Here is a 16272-nt window from a genome sequence, read left to right as displayed (position 1 = left end):
GAAATTGAACATGAAGGACCAGGAAGCAACCGTTTCTAACTGCCACACATGGTTATGTACAAAATCTGTTCAGATCAGAATTAACGTTTCTTTTCACTTTGGCTGCGACTGTGAGGGTTTATGAGACAGGCATGACCTTCAGTTGGGGGGAGTTGAGGTTGAGACAATCAGGTGGGGTCCAAACAAGGCTGAGGTCTCAGCCACAGCCCCTGCCTCCAAATCCATCCACCCCAGAGTGCCCCCAACAAAGGAAACATCCTTCTTCACTGCCTCTGGCACTTGTCAAGACACACCTCTTTCTGGCGAGGGCTTTTCACTGTCTTCCTTAAGTAGAGAATGAGGTCAGGATTTAGGGACCATCCCAGGGACCACAGTCACCTGAATCACAGGGCACTTCACTGTTCCTGGAAGGCTCCGAGAGGGCTGGACGTACATGGTGCCCTGACGCCAGTCTTCCCAGAAAAACACCTTTCACCTGTGGCACTCAGGGCAGTTCTCTTACCTGCTCTGTCACGGCAAGGTAGGCCAGAACCAGGACCCCCACTTTGCAGATGGAGAAAGAGAGGCAGAGAGCGAGAGGAAGAAGCAGAAATGCCTACCCATCCCTGGTGGCTGCCTTCACTATTAAGCTTCACAGAATTCACTTGTTTGGGCCAGCACCTCTTATTGTTTTACAGGGGACTCTAGGAAAAAAAGAAAATGATTTCTCTCCTTAGTAATTTACCCAAAATGGGGAGCTGGCCAGGCACTGGCAGGTGATGGTTTCCCTAATGTGGAGCAAGGGCCGCCTTCTGCACAGCCGGGAAGACGCAGGTCTTTGCTTTGTAGGGCCGCCTTCTGCACAGCCGGGAAGACGCAGGTCTTTGCTCTGTTTACTGGTCTCCTCCTGCCATCTAGTGGCCAAGAGCTGAGTATACATGCAAATTCCAATTATCTCCAGTGCTCTCTGTCCCTTGCAATCCACACCCTGGAAGGGAGAATCCACTGGACCCTTAATTCATTTACCCCTTAGAATGAAACATGTGAGAAGAAACTGATTGTCTGAGAACATGGTAAAGTTACCAAAAGGGAGGCAAAAAACATGAGATGCCAACTTTTAGCAAGTTGATCTCTTGCTGAAATTGGGTAGATAAGGTGCTCCAACTCATCCCATCAACTCAACTTTGTTCTGAAGTACAAAATCAGCTAGGCTTCAGGACAGACTCTACAAACAAGTCCTAATTTAACTAGCTGGCCCATCAGTGGTATTCCAGAACATTTATGTTTCTACTGCATAGTTCAGCTAAATTTATTACTCTCTGATTGGGACTTTTCAGTTTTCAGTTCAGTTCAGTTCAGTCGCTCAGTCGTGTCCGACTCTTTGTGACCCCATGGACTGCAGCACACCAGGCCTCCCTGTCCATCGCCAACTCTCGGAGTTTACCCAAACTTGTGTCCATTGAGTCGGTGATGCCATCACACCATCTCATCCTCTGTCGTCCCCTTTTCCTCCGTCTTCAATCTTTCCCAGGGTCAGGGTCTTTTCCAATTAGTCAGTTATTCACATCAGGTGGCCAAAGTATTGGAGTTTCAGCTTCAACATCAGTCCTTCAAGTGAATATTCAGGACAGATTTCCTTTAGGATGGACTGGTTGGATCTCCTTGCAGTCCAAGGGACTTTCAAGAGTCTTCTCCAACACCACAGTTCAAAAGCATCATTTCTTCAGTGCTCATCAAGTACCTATAAAATAAAAGGAATTTCTTGGCTCCTATAACTGAAAAAATAAAAAACCAAAAGCAAGGGAAACTTCAGGCATGGATTAATTCAGAGGTTCAACTTGTCTTAGGGTTCTGGGTCCATGTCTGTGTGATTCCTTCCATTCTGACCTCCTCCGAATGTTGCCATCATCCCCGGGCTGAAGAACTCACTGTAGCAGTGCCAGGTCAGCCCTCATATCTTCAGGCTACAAAGTCAAGAGAAAGATAGGATATCTCTTCTAGTAGTACACAGAAAATCCAGGAGGCTTCCTGGTCAGAAGCCCTTGGTAAATAATATTTCTCCTCTCTGTGAGGACCAGGCAGCCTCATCCCTAAGTCAGTCACAATGCCCAAGGGGAATGGACTCCTCTGATTGGTGTAAACCAAACAGGGACCACTCCTGGAGCTGGGGTGTGATCAGATGTCTCATACAGTACGCCTGGCTGCCATAAAATGACATGGGGCATGGCCAAAGAAAATGGGACCCTGAATTTTGGCGGAAGAAAAGAAAGAGATGCCGGGGAGGTGGCCCATACAAGCATACACACTAACGTGTGGTCTCTGGTGTTTTTCATCATCTACCTCAATCAGTAAACATGATACATATTTTGCTACCAATATAGCTTCTACTGATGTAGCAGTATATTGTTCATCATAGAGCAAACATATATTTTTGAAAGCTCAAATAAAAGAAAAATTATATGGTTTTATGTTTTATCTATTAACAGGGTTTGAAAAGCTTTTTGCCATCAAGTCTGTGATTAGAAATACCTTACTCTCTTTTTTAAAATTACAGCTTAATACTTCATGATTCAAAGGCCTAGTCTTAAGTTTACATCTACACTTGGTTTTAATGGCTGTTATAGCAAAATAAAATACTCAAATGTCGATTCAAATTAGAAAAATTATATTAATGGCTGCACTTCCTAATTCCTGATACTAGTTTTTTCAATTCCATGCACCATTTACACAAAGTTATTTTCCATCTCCCTGATGCCAAAAGGTTAAAAAAAAATGAACCCTTAATTTGGAAGCTCATGAAATTTCATGTTTTGTAAGTGTGCAGATGTGAGAATTTTTATAAGTGACATCATTTTTGGCCACAAATCACATCTTGATGCAATATTCACAGACATGTTCAAAATGTTCTCTTTATAGCAGCAGTTACAGCTGTTGTAAAGCTGCTTCTTTCTCACTCTGATTTTTAAAACATCACTCATTCCTTCAAGGTACTGATTTAAAAAATACTAATTAGCAGAAAACTACTAAACTACTCATCACAGGAATGGTTGGCAAATTTAGAACAATTACGTTTTTTTTTTTTTCTTTGTCAAAGAAAAATGTATAACTCTTCTTTAAGTCCAAAAATTCTTTTAAGCACTTTGCCATGAGCAATCCAAAAGCCTCTCTGTGGAACAAAAGTTTTTCGTGGCCACATCAACCCTCCACCATTTCATTTACAAAACTCTGTGAAGATCCTGTTACTGAAAGCTCTTGTCTTTATAAAAGTAACCATGTCACTGACACCCTGGAACACCGAAGTGCAGCACGAGGCGACTCAGCGCTGGCGGATGGACAAGCACTGTCAAGTCTCAGCGCTGTGGCTGCCACCGCACCCTGAGGACAAGTCACGTGGCTCTGGGTGCCTGCCAGCAGGCCTCGAGAGGCGCTAAGGGAAAGCCTGGTTGTGAAAAAGAGTAAAACAATTTTTATTTCTAAGTTTTTGGCTTATTTCTGAATTTTAAATATGCTTTCCAACAAAACAGAACTTCCTGTGCTTTCTTCCTGCACCTCAGCGCCTGTCATGTGCCCTGGCAGTGTGTACTCTCCCCAGTTTGGAGACTGCTGCCCTCTGGTAGGACTTCGAGGATGCTAGTCTTGCTGCCATGGATTTCTAAGCTTCTTAGGAACGGGAGCTGGCCTGGACCTTCCTGTCCCTCCCATGAACCCAGCGCAGGGTCGGCTGCTCCATGATGCTGGATGAATGGATGCCGGCATTCTGCCACCTGGAGCTCTGGGATGTGCTGAGGCCCATGCAGACCCAGCTGTGAGGTAGGGCTCAGAGAGGAATAAATCCCAGGCCCTGTTCTTGAGCCTTCCTCATGCACTGGCCTGAGGGATGTATAAACATGGGATGGCATACAACCCAGGGCAGAACGAAGTAGGAGCTGCTGGAGAAATGCTAGAAAAGGTGTAGGAAAAAGGAGTAAAAGACCCTGTGTTCTTGTTCATTCTCCCTGGAAGGATTGTGAAAGGCTTCCTGGGGGAGGTGGCATTTTGGTCAGTGGTATAGGTTTTTGTACCATTGAAACAAGGGGAAAGGAGAGAGAAAAGAGGATGAAGTGGCCTCTAGGAAAGTGAAAGTCGCTCATTTGTGTCTGACTCTTTGCAACTCCATGGACTGTAGCCCACGAGGCTCTTCTGTCCATGGGATTCTCCAGTCAAGAACACTAGAGTGGGTTGCCATTCCCTTCACCATCGGATCTTCTCAACCCAGGGATCGAACCCAGGTCTCCCGCATTGCAGGCAGATTCTTCATCATTTGAGCCACCAGGGAAGCCCCTAGTCAACGAGGAGGGCCTGTAGGGAGAAAGTATAGGTGGAGGACGGAGAGCTCACCAGATCACTCTCAAGGACAAACTAAAAAATTCCACAGGTGGTGGGCTGGGACATTGTAATAGTACTCCAGATACACTGGGCTTTAATAAAAATGTTTGCCTCATGGGAAGATGGTCATGAGCTGTGGACTCACGGATGTTCTTCCTCTTCCTCCCACATCAGTAGTGTGGTCCTTAACCTTAGGGTCCTTGCAGTAGCTTCCCTCTGTCCAGAATGCCCTCCCTGGAGGGTCACACGGCTGGTCCCGTGTCATTTGGGGATGCGCTCAGAGGGCTTCTCTGAGCTCCTAACTGAGGGGTGCTCAGGCACTTTCCACATCACCCTTCCTTTTTGTCTCAGCACTAAACACCCTGATGTCTCCTTGTTTATTTTCATGGTGATTTGTTAACAGGTGTCCCCCTCCTGCTCCCCCCACCAACAAATGCAAGGGTCAGGGCGGCTGGATCACCAAGCACACGTATCGAGTCAGCGGCCTTACCCAGGTCCTCTTAAAATACTTGCTGTAAGGTCATTTTGATGAAATGGTCCAACTTAAGATTATCCTAAATCCACTTATGGGGGAAAAAAGAGAAGGAATATAAGACAGTGGCAATTGCTCCAGGGAAATCAGATGTATGAGGCTACCAGGCAACTTCAAACTCCTATTCAAATTAATTTCTGTGTTTCATGTACCTCTCAAAGATGCCTTGGGTTACAGAAAAATGTGGTAAAACTAATAAATACATTAAAAAATATTTGGGGTGTGTAAATTCTGAGTATTTGATTTCTTGGCAAATTTCTTTAGGAACATTAAAGGTATGGAGTCTTTCTCAATTTCAGTTAACCACAGTTTCTCTGAGAGCACTTCTTTGAAGTACAGATTCCCAGGCCCCTCCACTGAAGATTCAGATTCATTAAGTTTGGGGTGGGGTCCAATCATCTGTATGAAGCTTCCCAGGTGATTCCGCTGGTGCAGTAGGTTTGGGGAACACACAGTATACAAATCGTTCTGTACCATTATCTAGAAAACAGTATCAGTGGTCCACTCTACTGCTTGAAAGGTCATTCCTGTAAGGGAAACAGTGTTGAAGAACTGTAAGATCTTATTTGAGTGAGTGAAAGTCGCTCAGTTGTGTCTGGCTCTTTGTGACCCCAAGGACTATTTGGTCCATGGAATTCTCCAGGCCAGAATACTGGAGTGGGTAGCCATTCCCTTCTCCAGGGGATCATCCCAACACAGGGATCGAACCCAGGTCTCCTGCATTGCAGGCAGATTCTTTATCAGCTGAGCCACCAGGGAAGCCCGAGATCTTCCTTACAACTTGCTGATTATAATGCTGACACTAGGCCACTCTCTCTCTGAACCTGCAGGATACCTCAGGGGCCTGTGGCCTACAGGAGGAGGTCAGTGCAGGGCTTCCGTCTCCACTGCAGCCTCAGTGTTACCAGCAGCTGCTCCTGGGCGGGGGGCACCCTGGCCCTGACCCTGTCACCTTCCAGAGAGCAGGCCAGCACTCTGAGCCCTTCCCTTCCCGGGAGATGCTGCTGCACACATACGTGGCGTGACCTTGACTGTCAGGTTCTTAACGTAGCACCCGTGGGCTCCTCAAGAACCCACACAGCGGCCTCAAGGGTCTGTGTGCAGAACGTTGGCAGACTTTCGGTTACAGTGAGAGGAGTTTCCTGAGTGTTCGTTCTCTGTGGACCCCACAACTCATCTTAGAGAATGAGGCCATTGTTTTCACAGCATCACAGTGCCAGTTGGCTGTCCCACCCCACAGGGGGAGGTCTGTGCTGGGGCCAGAGTTGGGGGCCTGCCTCTCCTTGCTGCAAAAGAACCGACACACACGGGGCGAGGTCTGCAGGAGGACACCTGAGGGTGAGAAGTGGGCCACCCCAGCCAGAGTCCGGGGCGGGAGTGCAGGGGTGGTGACAGCCTCCAAGTTCACAGGTAGGTTCCTCAGGCCTCCGCTCAGCCTTCAGAGGGACCCGGTGTCCACTCCTCTTCCTCCTCCCAGCGTGGGTTACATCACAGGGGTCCCACCATTAGGGTATAGGGGTCCCACCCTGAGGATGTAGCTCACCCACACATGGATGTCTGTTTTGCCCCAAACAATGTTACCTCTTCATATTTTGAGGATTATCTTTGTGCTGCTAAATCTGAGTATGTCAGTACCTCAAAGGTATAAACAATTTTAATTCTACAGACTATGTTATTTTAACCCACAGAAATCAATTGATACTTCTTTAGCAATTGAATTTAATATTCTGCATGCTACAGAATTTGGTAAAAGTATGATAGGTTATTAGTGCAAAACAAGGGGCATGTTTCAATGACGTCAGCAGCTTTCACACTATGCACCCTGAATTTGGGGTTGTAAAGATGAACCACTGAGTCTGGGAGGACCAAGTTACATCCCAGTTCTCTCTGATCATTCAGAAGAGTATCATTCAAGTCACTGTATCTCCCTCTTCTGAATTTCCAAAATACTCAGTATTTCTCATGGTAGCTGTCACACTCTGCCCCACGTATGAGCTGTTTTCACACTCAGTTCATCTCCTGGACAGGATGGGTGGGTCTTGTCACCCTGCACCCTCTCCCCCAGCACACAACAGCTGTAGCTCTGTCCTTTCCTCTGCCTTTTACTAACTTCCTGGCTGACTTAAGTGCTGTCAATGTTCCCAGGACACCTGGGCAAGCTGCCCTCTTGGCACTCCCGACACTACGCCCGTGTATTGTCCCAGGAGAGCAGCAGCTCATCGCGGTGAACATTCATCTCATTCACTTTGGTGTGCCTAGCTCCTGCCAGAGGAGACAGCAAGTAAATGATGAATGAATGAATGATTAGTGAATATCTGTACACAATGTTTAACAGCTTTATTGGGATATAATTCACATACCCTAAAATTCTACCATGCCAAGTGTACAGTTTGGTAGTTTTTAGTATATTCTCAGAATTGTGCAATCATGACCACACTCTCATTTCAGACCCCCTGAAATTACCTGTGGAAAAAAAACGGTACCCATCAGCAATTAGTCCTCATTCCTGCCACCACCTCTAGGGCCTGCTTTGTGTCTCTAGGGATTTGCCTGCTCTGGACATTTCACATACATGGAATCATACAGTATGTTGGCCTTTGTGACTGGCTTCTTTCATTTAGCATAATTTGTTCCGGGTCCATCTATGCTGTAGCATGTACTGATACTTCATGTTTTAAATGCTGAATAATAACCCATTGTGCAGATAAACCACAATATGTGTATCAGTTTATCAGCTGGAGGATATTTAGGTTGTTTCACTTTGGGGCTAACATGGATAATGCCGTCTATGAACATTCATGTATGATTTTTGTGGGGACATATATTTTCATTTCAACTGGGTATATATTATATCTAGGAGTGGAACTGCTGAATTATACAGTAACTTTTTTATTTTTAAATATTTAATAATAAATACTATTTTTATAATAATATTTATTTATTTTGGCTGTACTGGGTCTTAGTTGTAGCATACAGGATCTCAGTTCCCTGTTGTTGTTACTGTCCAATCACTAAGTTGTATCCAACTCTTTGTGAGCCCATGGACTGCAGCATGCCAGGCTTCCCTGTCCTTCCTTATCTCCCAGAGTTTGTTCAAACTCATGTCCGCTGAGTCGGTGATGCCATCCAACCATCCCATCCTCTGTTGTCCCCTTCTCCTCCTGCCTTCAATCTTTCCTAGCATCAGGGTCTTTTCCAATGAGTCAGCTCTTTGCATCAGGTGGCCAAAGTTTTGGAGCTTCAGCTTCAGCATCAGCCCTTCCAATGAATATTCAAGGCTGATTTCCTTTAGGATGGACTGGTTGGATCTCCTTGCTGTCCAAGGGATTCTCAAGAGTCTTCTCCAGCATCACAGTTCAAAAGCATCAATTCTTCAGCACTCCGCCTTCTTGGATGTCCAACTCTCACATCCGTACATGACTACTGGAAAAATCATAACTTTGGCTATAATGGACCTTTATCAGCAAAGTGACATCTCTACTTTTTAATACACTGTCTAGGTTTGTCATAGCTTTTCTTCCAAGGAGCAAGCATCTTTTAATTTCATGGCTGCAGTCACTGTCCACAGTGATTTTGGAGCCCAAGAAAATAAAATCTGTTTCCTCCTTTTCCCCATCTTTGCCATGATTTTAGTTTTTTGAATTCTGAGTTTTAAACCAGCTTTTTCACTCTCCTCTTTCACCTTCATCAAGAGGCTTTTTAGTTCTTCTTCACTTTCTGCCATAAGGGTAGTTTCTTCTGCATGTCTGAGGTTGTTGATATTTCTGCTGGCAAGCTTGATTCCAGCTTGTGAATCATCCAGTCCAGCATTTCACATGATGTGCTCTGCATATAAATTAAATAAGCAGGGTAACAGTATACAGCCTTGATGTACTCCTTTCCCAATTTTGAACAGTCCACTGTTTCATGTCCAGTTCTAATTGCTGCTTCTTGACCTGCATACAGATTTCTTAGGAGGCAGGTCAGGTGGTCCAGTATTCCCATCTATTTAAGAATTTTCCACAGTTTGTTGTGATCCACATAGTCAAAGGCTTTAGCATAGTCAATGAAGCAGATGTTTTTCTGGAATTCTCTTGCTTTCTCTGTGATCCAACAAATGTTGACAACTTGATCTCCGGTTCCTCTGCCTTTTCTAAATCCAGCTTGTACATCTGGAAGTTCTTGGTTCACGTACTGTTGAAGCCTAGCTTGAAGGATTTTGAGCGTTACCTTGCTAGCATGTGAAATGAGCGCAATTCCCTGACCAGGGATCAAACTTAGGCCCCTGCTCCATGGGATCTTGGAGTCTTAACCACTGAACCACCAGGAAAGTCCCTATACAGTAACTTCAAATGTTTAACATGTTGTGAACTGCCAAGCTATTTTCCAAAGCTGCAACCATTTTACATTTTCACCAGCAATTTCTGAAGTTTCCAGTTTCTCTACCTCCTTGCCAACCCTCGTTTTATCTCTCTGATTCTGGCCATCCTAGTGGTATGAAATAGTAGATCACTGTGGTTTTATTTGCAACTCCCTAAGGAATTATTGAACATTTTTTTCATGTGTTTATTGGCCACTTATGTCTGTACACTATTTAATCAAATTATAAGCAAGAGAGCTTCACAGAAAAAGCTTCATAGATGAAGCCTCAAGAGTAGTGATAAGTTATGGAAGGTTTCGCAACACAAGGTCTCAAGTGCACTCCTGACTCCTCCAGCACTCTGTTCTTGCCCCCTGGCCCTTCTGTCAGGCCCTCTGGATCCTTCCCCTGCATGAGTGGAGTGTCCGGATTCCTTATGAGTCAGGATATGCATATGCTCTAGCGCTGCTTGATTTTATGCCCGTTGGCCATCTGTATGTCTTCTTTAGAGAAATATCTAATTAGGGCTTCTGCCCTTTTTCGACTGGGTTGTTTGTTTTAATATGGCTATATGAGCTGTTTGTACATTTTGGAAATTAAGTCCTTGTCAGAAGCATCATTTAAAAATATTTCCTCTCAGTCTGTAGGTTGTCTTTTCATTTTGTGGACTGGTTTCCTTTGCTGTGCAAATGATTTTAACTTTAATTAGATCCCATTTGTCCCACTCTTGCAGACTTTCGACAAACCGTCACCGCCAATCCCAAAAATGTCTGTTGTCTTTGCACCTCTCTGGAGGTGTGCTGGAGAAATTCTGATGACTCTGTCCAAAATATTTTCCATCCTTCTGTCTTTTGAGGGACCTCTGGTGCAACAAATTGTGTTGATCATATGCCTCAGTTTAAGATACGTTGGCATCATTTGCCCAGGGGAGGCAGCCTTTTTATTTTTCCTCTTATCTACCATATTCAACCTCATTTCCTTCCTCCCTTAAGCATCCACTCTAGTGTATGTTGTTTTCCTTTAATCTAGTGCCATAAATATATTTAGATTTTGTGCCTTAGAAAAATATTTAGTGTTTATATGTGGGTTTCCAAACTTGGGGCTTCCCTTGTGGCTCAGCTGGTAAAGAATTCTCCTGCAATGCGGGAGACCTGGGTTTGATCCCTGGGTTGGGAAGATCCCCTGTAGAAGGGAACGGCTGCCCACTTCAGTATTCTGTCCTGGAGAATTCCATGGACTATATAGTCCATGGGGTCACAAAGAGTCGGACATGACTGAACAACTTTCAGTTTCACTTTCCAAGCTTGTATTAATGGTGTTGAATCTAATTCTCCCTCAGTGGTGTGTGACTGTTGTCCCTACATAAACATAGTTCATTGCTTCTGATGCTGCAGAGGATTTCCTTGTGGGAAGAGTCCACTTTTCTTAGCAATGCATTCCCCTAGTGACAGACTCCAGGCGGCCTCCAGTTAATCCATCTCTTTGACACTCAGTTTTCTCATCAGACAAAAAGACTGGTGATGATAACACCTGCTTTTACATAATGATTGTGCCAATTGATACTTCAAAGTTTTGCCAATCACCATTTTCCAGGTCTCTGCCATCTAAATGATGCTATGAGGAGCAACCCTCTTCAACGCCCCCACACCCACATCCTTCTGTCCTAACCCTCAAGGTCCACAATGGCTCAGTAAATGTGGGCAGACAAGGCCATTAGTACAGGATTTGGGAGTAGAAAACATATTTCCTGGCTGTGTTACCTTGGGCCTCCATGGGGGTAGGGATAATCATACTTTCAGAGAATTGCTGTAGACGAAACGAGAGAATAGAGGCGAGTGCTCTGCAAAGTGGGAAGCAATGCTGGGCCAGCCAGTCTGTTATTAGTGGGGGTGGAGAAGGCAGGAGAGTCGGGGGAAGGAGGAAAAGCAAAGGAAGGAAGAAGAGGAACAGCTCTGGGGGGCAGCAGGCAGGCCTTGGTGTACCAGTGGTCCCAGGCCCCAGGTCCCCTGAGGGTCACAGCAGCAGCCTTGTCTCCCTGGGAAGTGCCCTCGTGCCGAGTCAGCAGACCCACATAGGCCCACCTCCGTGTGGATACTGGCTGTGTGGTCAGGGTTTATCAACCCTGGCTTCACATTAGCATCCCACAGGGAGCGTTACCAAGTATAGACCAGATCCCCACATCTCACCAAATGCATCTTACTCTCCGGTGTAGGAGGTAGGCCTGGGAACAGCAACTTTGAGAACAACTCTCCAACTCCGTGTGATTCTTAGACTTTTTTGCTCTCATTTCTTCTCACTGACCACAAGATGGTGCTTTCTTTCTGGGAAATCTCTGATGTTCAACAATTCATTTTCTTTATTAATCCTGAAAGAATGGGTTTGAAATTAACAATCTTCACAGCATCTCATTAGGCCAGAATTCTGTGCCCAAGCTGTCCAGCCATGTAATGTACACCTCTCCCTTCTGCTAGAGACCATACCGGGTTAGGACTGGTCATCTCTTGTTACAAAGCAGAGTAAGGCATTAATTGTTGCTTTCTGATCAAAATCATTACAGTCAATAACTAATATTCCTTTAATCTTGTACCGTTTGCAAAGTGTTTTTACCAACTATCCTCAGAATAACTTTATGAAATGGCTATTGTCGTCATTTATAGATAAGAAAACCAAGGCTCTAGTTCAAGGTTACGAAGCAAAAGCTGGCAGAACCAGATTAAGGGCCCTTCCCACCTACTTGGATAAAGAGAGAGGTGCATCAGAGAGACCAGCTCTCAATGGATACGGCCGCAACAAGTACAGCCCTGAGAAGAAGCTGCTCAGACAACCTCTGCAGCCTTTCTGAGCGGGCTTGGAAGATGGACAGATAGATGTCCTTTTGGAGTTTCACACTGTCACACGCAACAAACAGGTCAGCAGATGATACGTTTGACTGGGTTCAGTGAGGAGATGAGGTGACAAATGTGAAGTTTCTAGTGCAGAGTAATATAGAGGCAGCAGAGACTCAATAAGAAGACAGACTGGATTATTTTAAATTTTCTGTTCCAGGAAAATGAACTGCTGTGCCAGTGAGAAAGAAGAATCTGCCTTGAAAAATTTAACAGACTCATGTCCAAAGAAAATAATTTTCTACCAGCCAGTGATGTCTTATGAGGCTAGTGGATCTGAGGAAAGTTATATACAAGGTCACATATTTACTACCAGAGTTCCATAACTGATCAGGAACCCAAATGTCAGGACCCAGGACCCCAATTCCTCAGGGTGTTTTTATCCCAGATGAAGGGGCTGCAACTGTAGGCTCAAGTTACTTGGAGTAAGAAGAATGTTTTCAGGACAGAAGCAGTTACATGAAAGTTTATTAAGTCAGTATTTTGATCACTTTACTGACTCCAATGTACATCTTAGCAATTCAGTTTGTTGTTGGACCCACTTTCTGTACCTCAGCTTCACTGTCTGCAAGTGGTATAACCATAGAATTATTATAAGGATCAAAATAGTTTATTTATAAAGCACTTAGAACCACGCCTGGCACATAGTAAGCACAATGTGTTTCTTAAATAATGTTAAATAAATAAATGGATATGAGTATGTCCATTTACATATTTTACAAATAAAATTTTAATTTTCCAAGTTCCAAGTAATTTTTAAATTATGTTATTTGCACACCTATAGGTATAGGAAATATATTCAGAGGGCATAAAATAATGCCTTATGACTAAAACTTGAAATCCCACTGAAAATACATAAATTTGATTAGAACAGTACTAGTCTTTGGAGCCTTGTAAACATCAGAAATAGGTTAAAAATTCTTTAAGTCTACCATGTCATTATTACTGATGTTAACAGATAAGCCTATCCATTGTCTAAAGAAATACAAGAATAATGCAGTGATCAGATGTTTCTATCTTTTTAAAATGTGTTTCTTTTTCTCCACTTGATTTCTTTTAAATTTGGAAATTAGTGATCATTTTGGAGGCATTTTCCCAACAATAAAAACCCTCAGCATGACCCTTGGTCACCTCTTAAGTGTAACACAGCAACAGTCAGTTCAAACCTCATCTTCAAGTACAAATTAAAAGCAGTTCAAAAAGAGAGACAGAGCATCTGCTCTGAGAGATTTCACATGATCCCAGGGAGAAAGACTGGAATGCTGAGACAGCAACTGGGGCAGGACTTGGAAGAAACAACACATATATTGAAATGCTTTCCAATCTAGGAGTCATTTTCATCTCATTTTGGCATTAATTTCCTTTTTAGCAGAACTACCATATTGTTTCAAGGTAACAGGTTTTCTTGAAGGCTTTTGCTTCTTTTCTTGTAGGCTTTTTTATGAAACAATTTGTGGAGAGGAGATGGAATAACATTGTACCATTTCCAGCTACCTCCTGCTAATCCCTCCTCTTTCCTTCTGGTACTTAGGCCGATATAACAGACCCTTACACTGTCTCCTCATCCCATCCCCATAGACCCCACTCTCAGCAAGCCCCTTCTGCAATGGCCTGTCCCACCAGGTCCAGGAAAGGGGGCCTAGAGGGCAGGACAGAAGGGCAGACATGATCTGGTTACTCAGGTGGAACCCGAACTATAGTTTTACCTTGCAGCAACTGTATTTTAAAAGGAGTTTAAGTTCTTTAGTACCAAAATTATAAGGCATTTGCACTGAGAACTCCATAAGCTTCTGTACATTTAGCTAGGGCCCTAACTAACATCGCATTATTGCTTCTATGGAAAAATCAAATTCTCGTTTCAAATACCTGACCTCAGATGAACTTGTACAACAGAACTTGAGTGGGGGACTATTCACATATACCCACACACTCAGGGACAGCTCCTCTTTCTATCAAGCGGACTGTCTACCAGTCAGTCTGTCTAGCATTCACACTGTCTTTTATTAACAGATAACATATCTGGCCAAAAAAAAAAAAAACCTGTGAAAACAAAAAGCTTAGACTGAAAGACTAAAATTAAATATTTTATACTTACTGAGTACAAAGTAATGGTTCTGTTGTAAATGTATTAAACAAAAAAGAATTACTCTTAAAAATGATCTTGCTTTTATAGAGGTGGTATGGTAAAAAACATACTGAGTGAGTTTTGTGGTTGTAAACGATGAATCTCCGGTAAAGCTGCTTTTCTGAGCCTCGGTTTTCTTGTCTATAAACAGGGGTGGTTATATTGTCTCTTGAGGATTATATTTTTATGCAAGATTTAGAACTTTCTAGCAATAAATCTGGCACAGTGGTTACTTCCTGTCCTTTCTCCCTTGTAACCTGTTTAACATCTTTTTGAACTCACTGTTTCACTTCAATAAAAATATTTTCAAATCGCATTTAATTTTCAGAAGTTTTGATTTAAATGTTTCGTTATTCTTGGGTACCCTACCTATCCATCTGATTGACTTAGGTTAAGGTCCAAAATAGACTAGTATGGGTAAATTATTAACTTATAAATGACATAGTTTCAAGAGTTTACTTATGTTTATAATTGTAATCATTTATTTAAACTGACTCACCTGTGCCTACTCTCCCAAAATATTTAATTTTCACAAGATTTGTGGATTTCCATTCTTTTTCTCTTTTTTTTTTTTCCTTGAATAAGGATTTAGACTCTTGTAACAGCCTCAACCAAGATTCCTTCTGTGAGTGACAGTTAGCAAAGTCAGGTTGTATTTGAATGAGTCAAGGAATGACTTCCATGGAGGGCAAATCAGATTTCATTTAAGTAGATTCGTCAAGCGAACGTTCTTTCCCGTTTACTGTCAAGCCCGTCGCTCTGCAGAAGCAGAGGCAAGGGTGGGAGTGACATCTGCGAGCAGAGCAAACACACGTGAGCAGCGGGAAGGAGCTGCGGTCCACGGGGTCTTTATGGCCTCAAGTGAGCAGAGTCCATTCTGCTGCTTAGTGTGGTCCAGGGTGCTCCCCTCCCGACACTCTCTCACTGGTCCCCATTCCTGGTGCTTGTCTTCCGGGCTGTCCGAGTTGGGGGAATCTGCCTGTCGGTTGAAATTTGACACCCCTGTTTCTTATTCTATGGTTTCATAATCCTTGATTTTTTTCAGTCAGCTGTGTGTCCACTGGAGATCAGGTCCTGCCTGCAAAGCTTGAACTCAGGGTAAAAAACATACTCTCTGCTGTAAGGAAGCCTAAAGACTTGGGAGATTTAAAGTAATTTACAGCCCCCAACAATCACAGAGATAAGCCCATCAGAAATCTTTTTTTGTTTTGAATTAAAATGCAGGTTTTTTTCCTTCCACTCTCATAAAGATGTGTTTTTATCATGCGGCTACCAGGTAGCCAAAAGCTCACAGATGTCCAGATACCCTGCGTTTACGGAGTGTGTGTGTATTCAAGGTTCATTCAGGTAGCTTAATATGAAACCAAAATGCCTGGTCCTACATTCAGCTTGATAAGAGTGCTGATTTTAATTTTGTGGTGTAGAAATAAGGCCAAATAAACAGGCAAAAAGTAGACCTAAAAATGGCTTTAACTTACTAAACCACTATATCTTTGACAGCAATTTTAGATAAAAATGGTCCAGAGGACAAAGTGCATAATTAATGATGAGAAAATGATTCCTTCAAGTCCCATAATAAAGAGTTCTCCCTGCAGTAATCATTTGTCCAGAGTTTTATTCACGCAAAAGTGATGGTTACTTCTTGCTTCTGTCTCCTTCATTCCAGTACTGTTCAGTCTGCATTTCTGTGAGTCGGGAAATTGTGCGCTGAAATGCAAAGATTTCCTCTTCTCCAGTAAACATGGCGAGTCCTTCTGCTGAGTCCTAATTATCAAAAAAATAAAACAACAATCCAGCACCAGTTAAAACCTCTGCAACTAAAAATTTAAAGAACTAAGTACAAGTTTAAAAAATACTTTTTGAGCTTAGATTATAAAATATTCTACAAATTTTTTTCATTAAATTAGACTAGAGAATCAACTAATTTTACCCAACAATTAGATTAGACTAGAGAATCAGCTAATATAAATTAGACTAGAGAATCAACTCATTTAAAACAGTAATCAATAAGCAGAACAAATTAACAGGAAGAAAACATCAGACGAAT

General features: G+C 43.1%; 1 protein-coding gene across 2 annotated transcripts in view; it reads right to left on the bottom strand.

Annotated features, from left to right (window-relative positions):
- Positions 1–12852: 12852 nt before the first annotated feature.
- The window catches only part of AFG1L (AFG1 like ATPase), a 196036-nt gene continuing 192616 nt past the window's right edge, over positions 12853–16272 (bottom strand). Inside the window, exon 13 of one of the 2 annotated variants that reach the window (XM_025294689.3) lies at positions 12853–15989. In XM_025294689.3, the coding sequence (XP_025150474.1) occupies positions 15861–15989 (129 nt within the window). In that variant the 3' untranslated portion in view covers positions 12853–15860. The remainder of the gene's footprint in view (positions 15990–16272) is intronic. The other variant, XM_044924365.2, reaches the window with a different exon arrangement.

This window comes from Bubalus bubalis, chromosome 10, assembly GCF_019923935.1.
Source record: "Bubalus bubalis isolate 160015118507 breed Murrah chromosome 10, NDDB_SH_1, whole genome shotgun sequence".
Taxonomy (NCBI): domain Eukaryota; kingdom Metazoa; phylum Chordata; class Mammalia; order Artiodactyla; family Bovidae; genus Bubalus; species Bubalus bubalis.
This window is presented reverse-complemented; position numbering and strand designations above follow the sequence as displayed.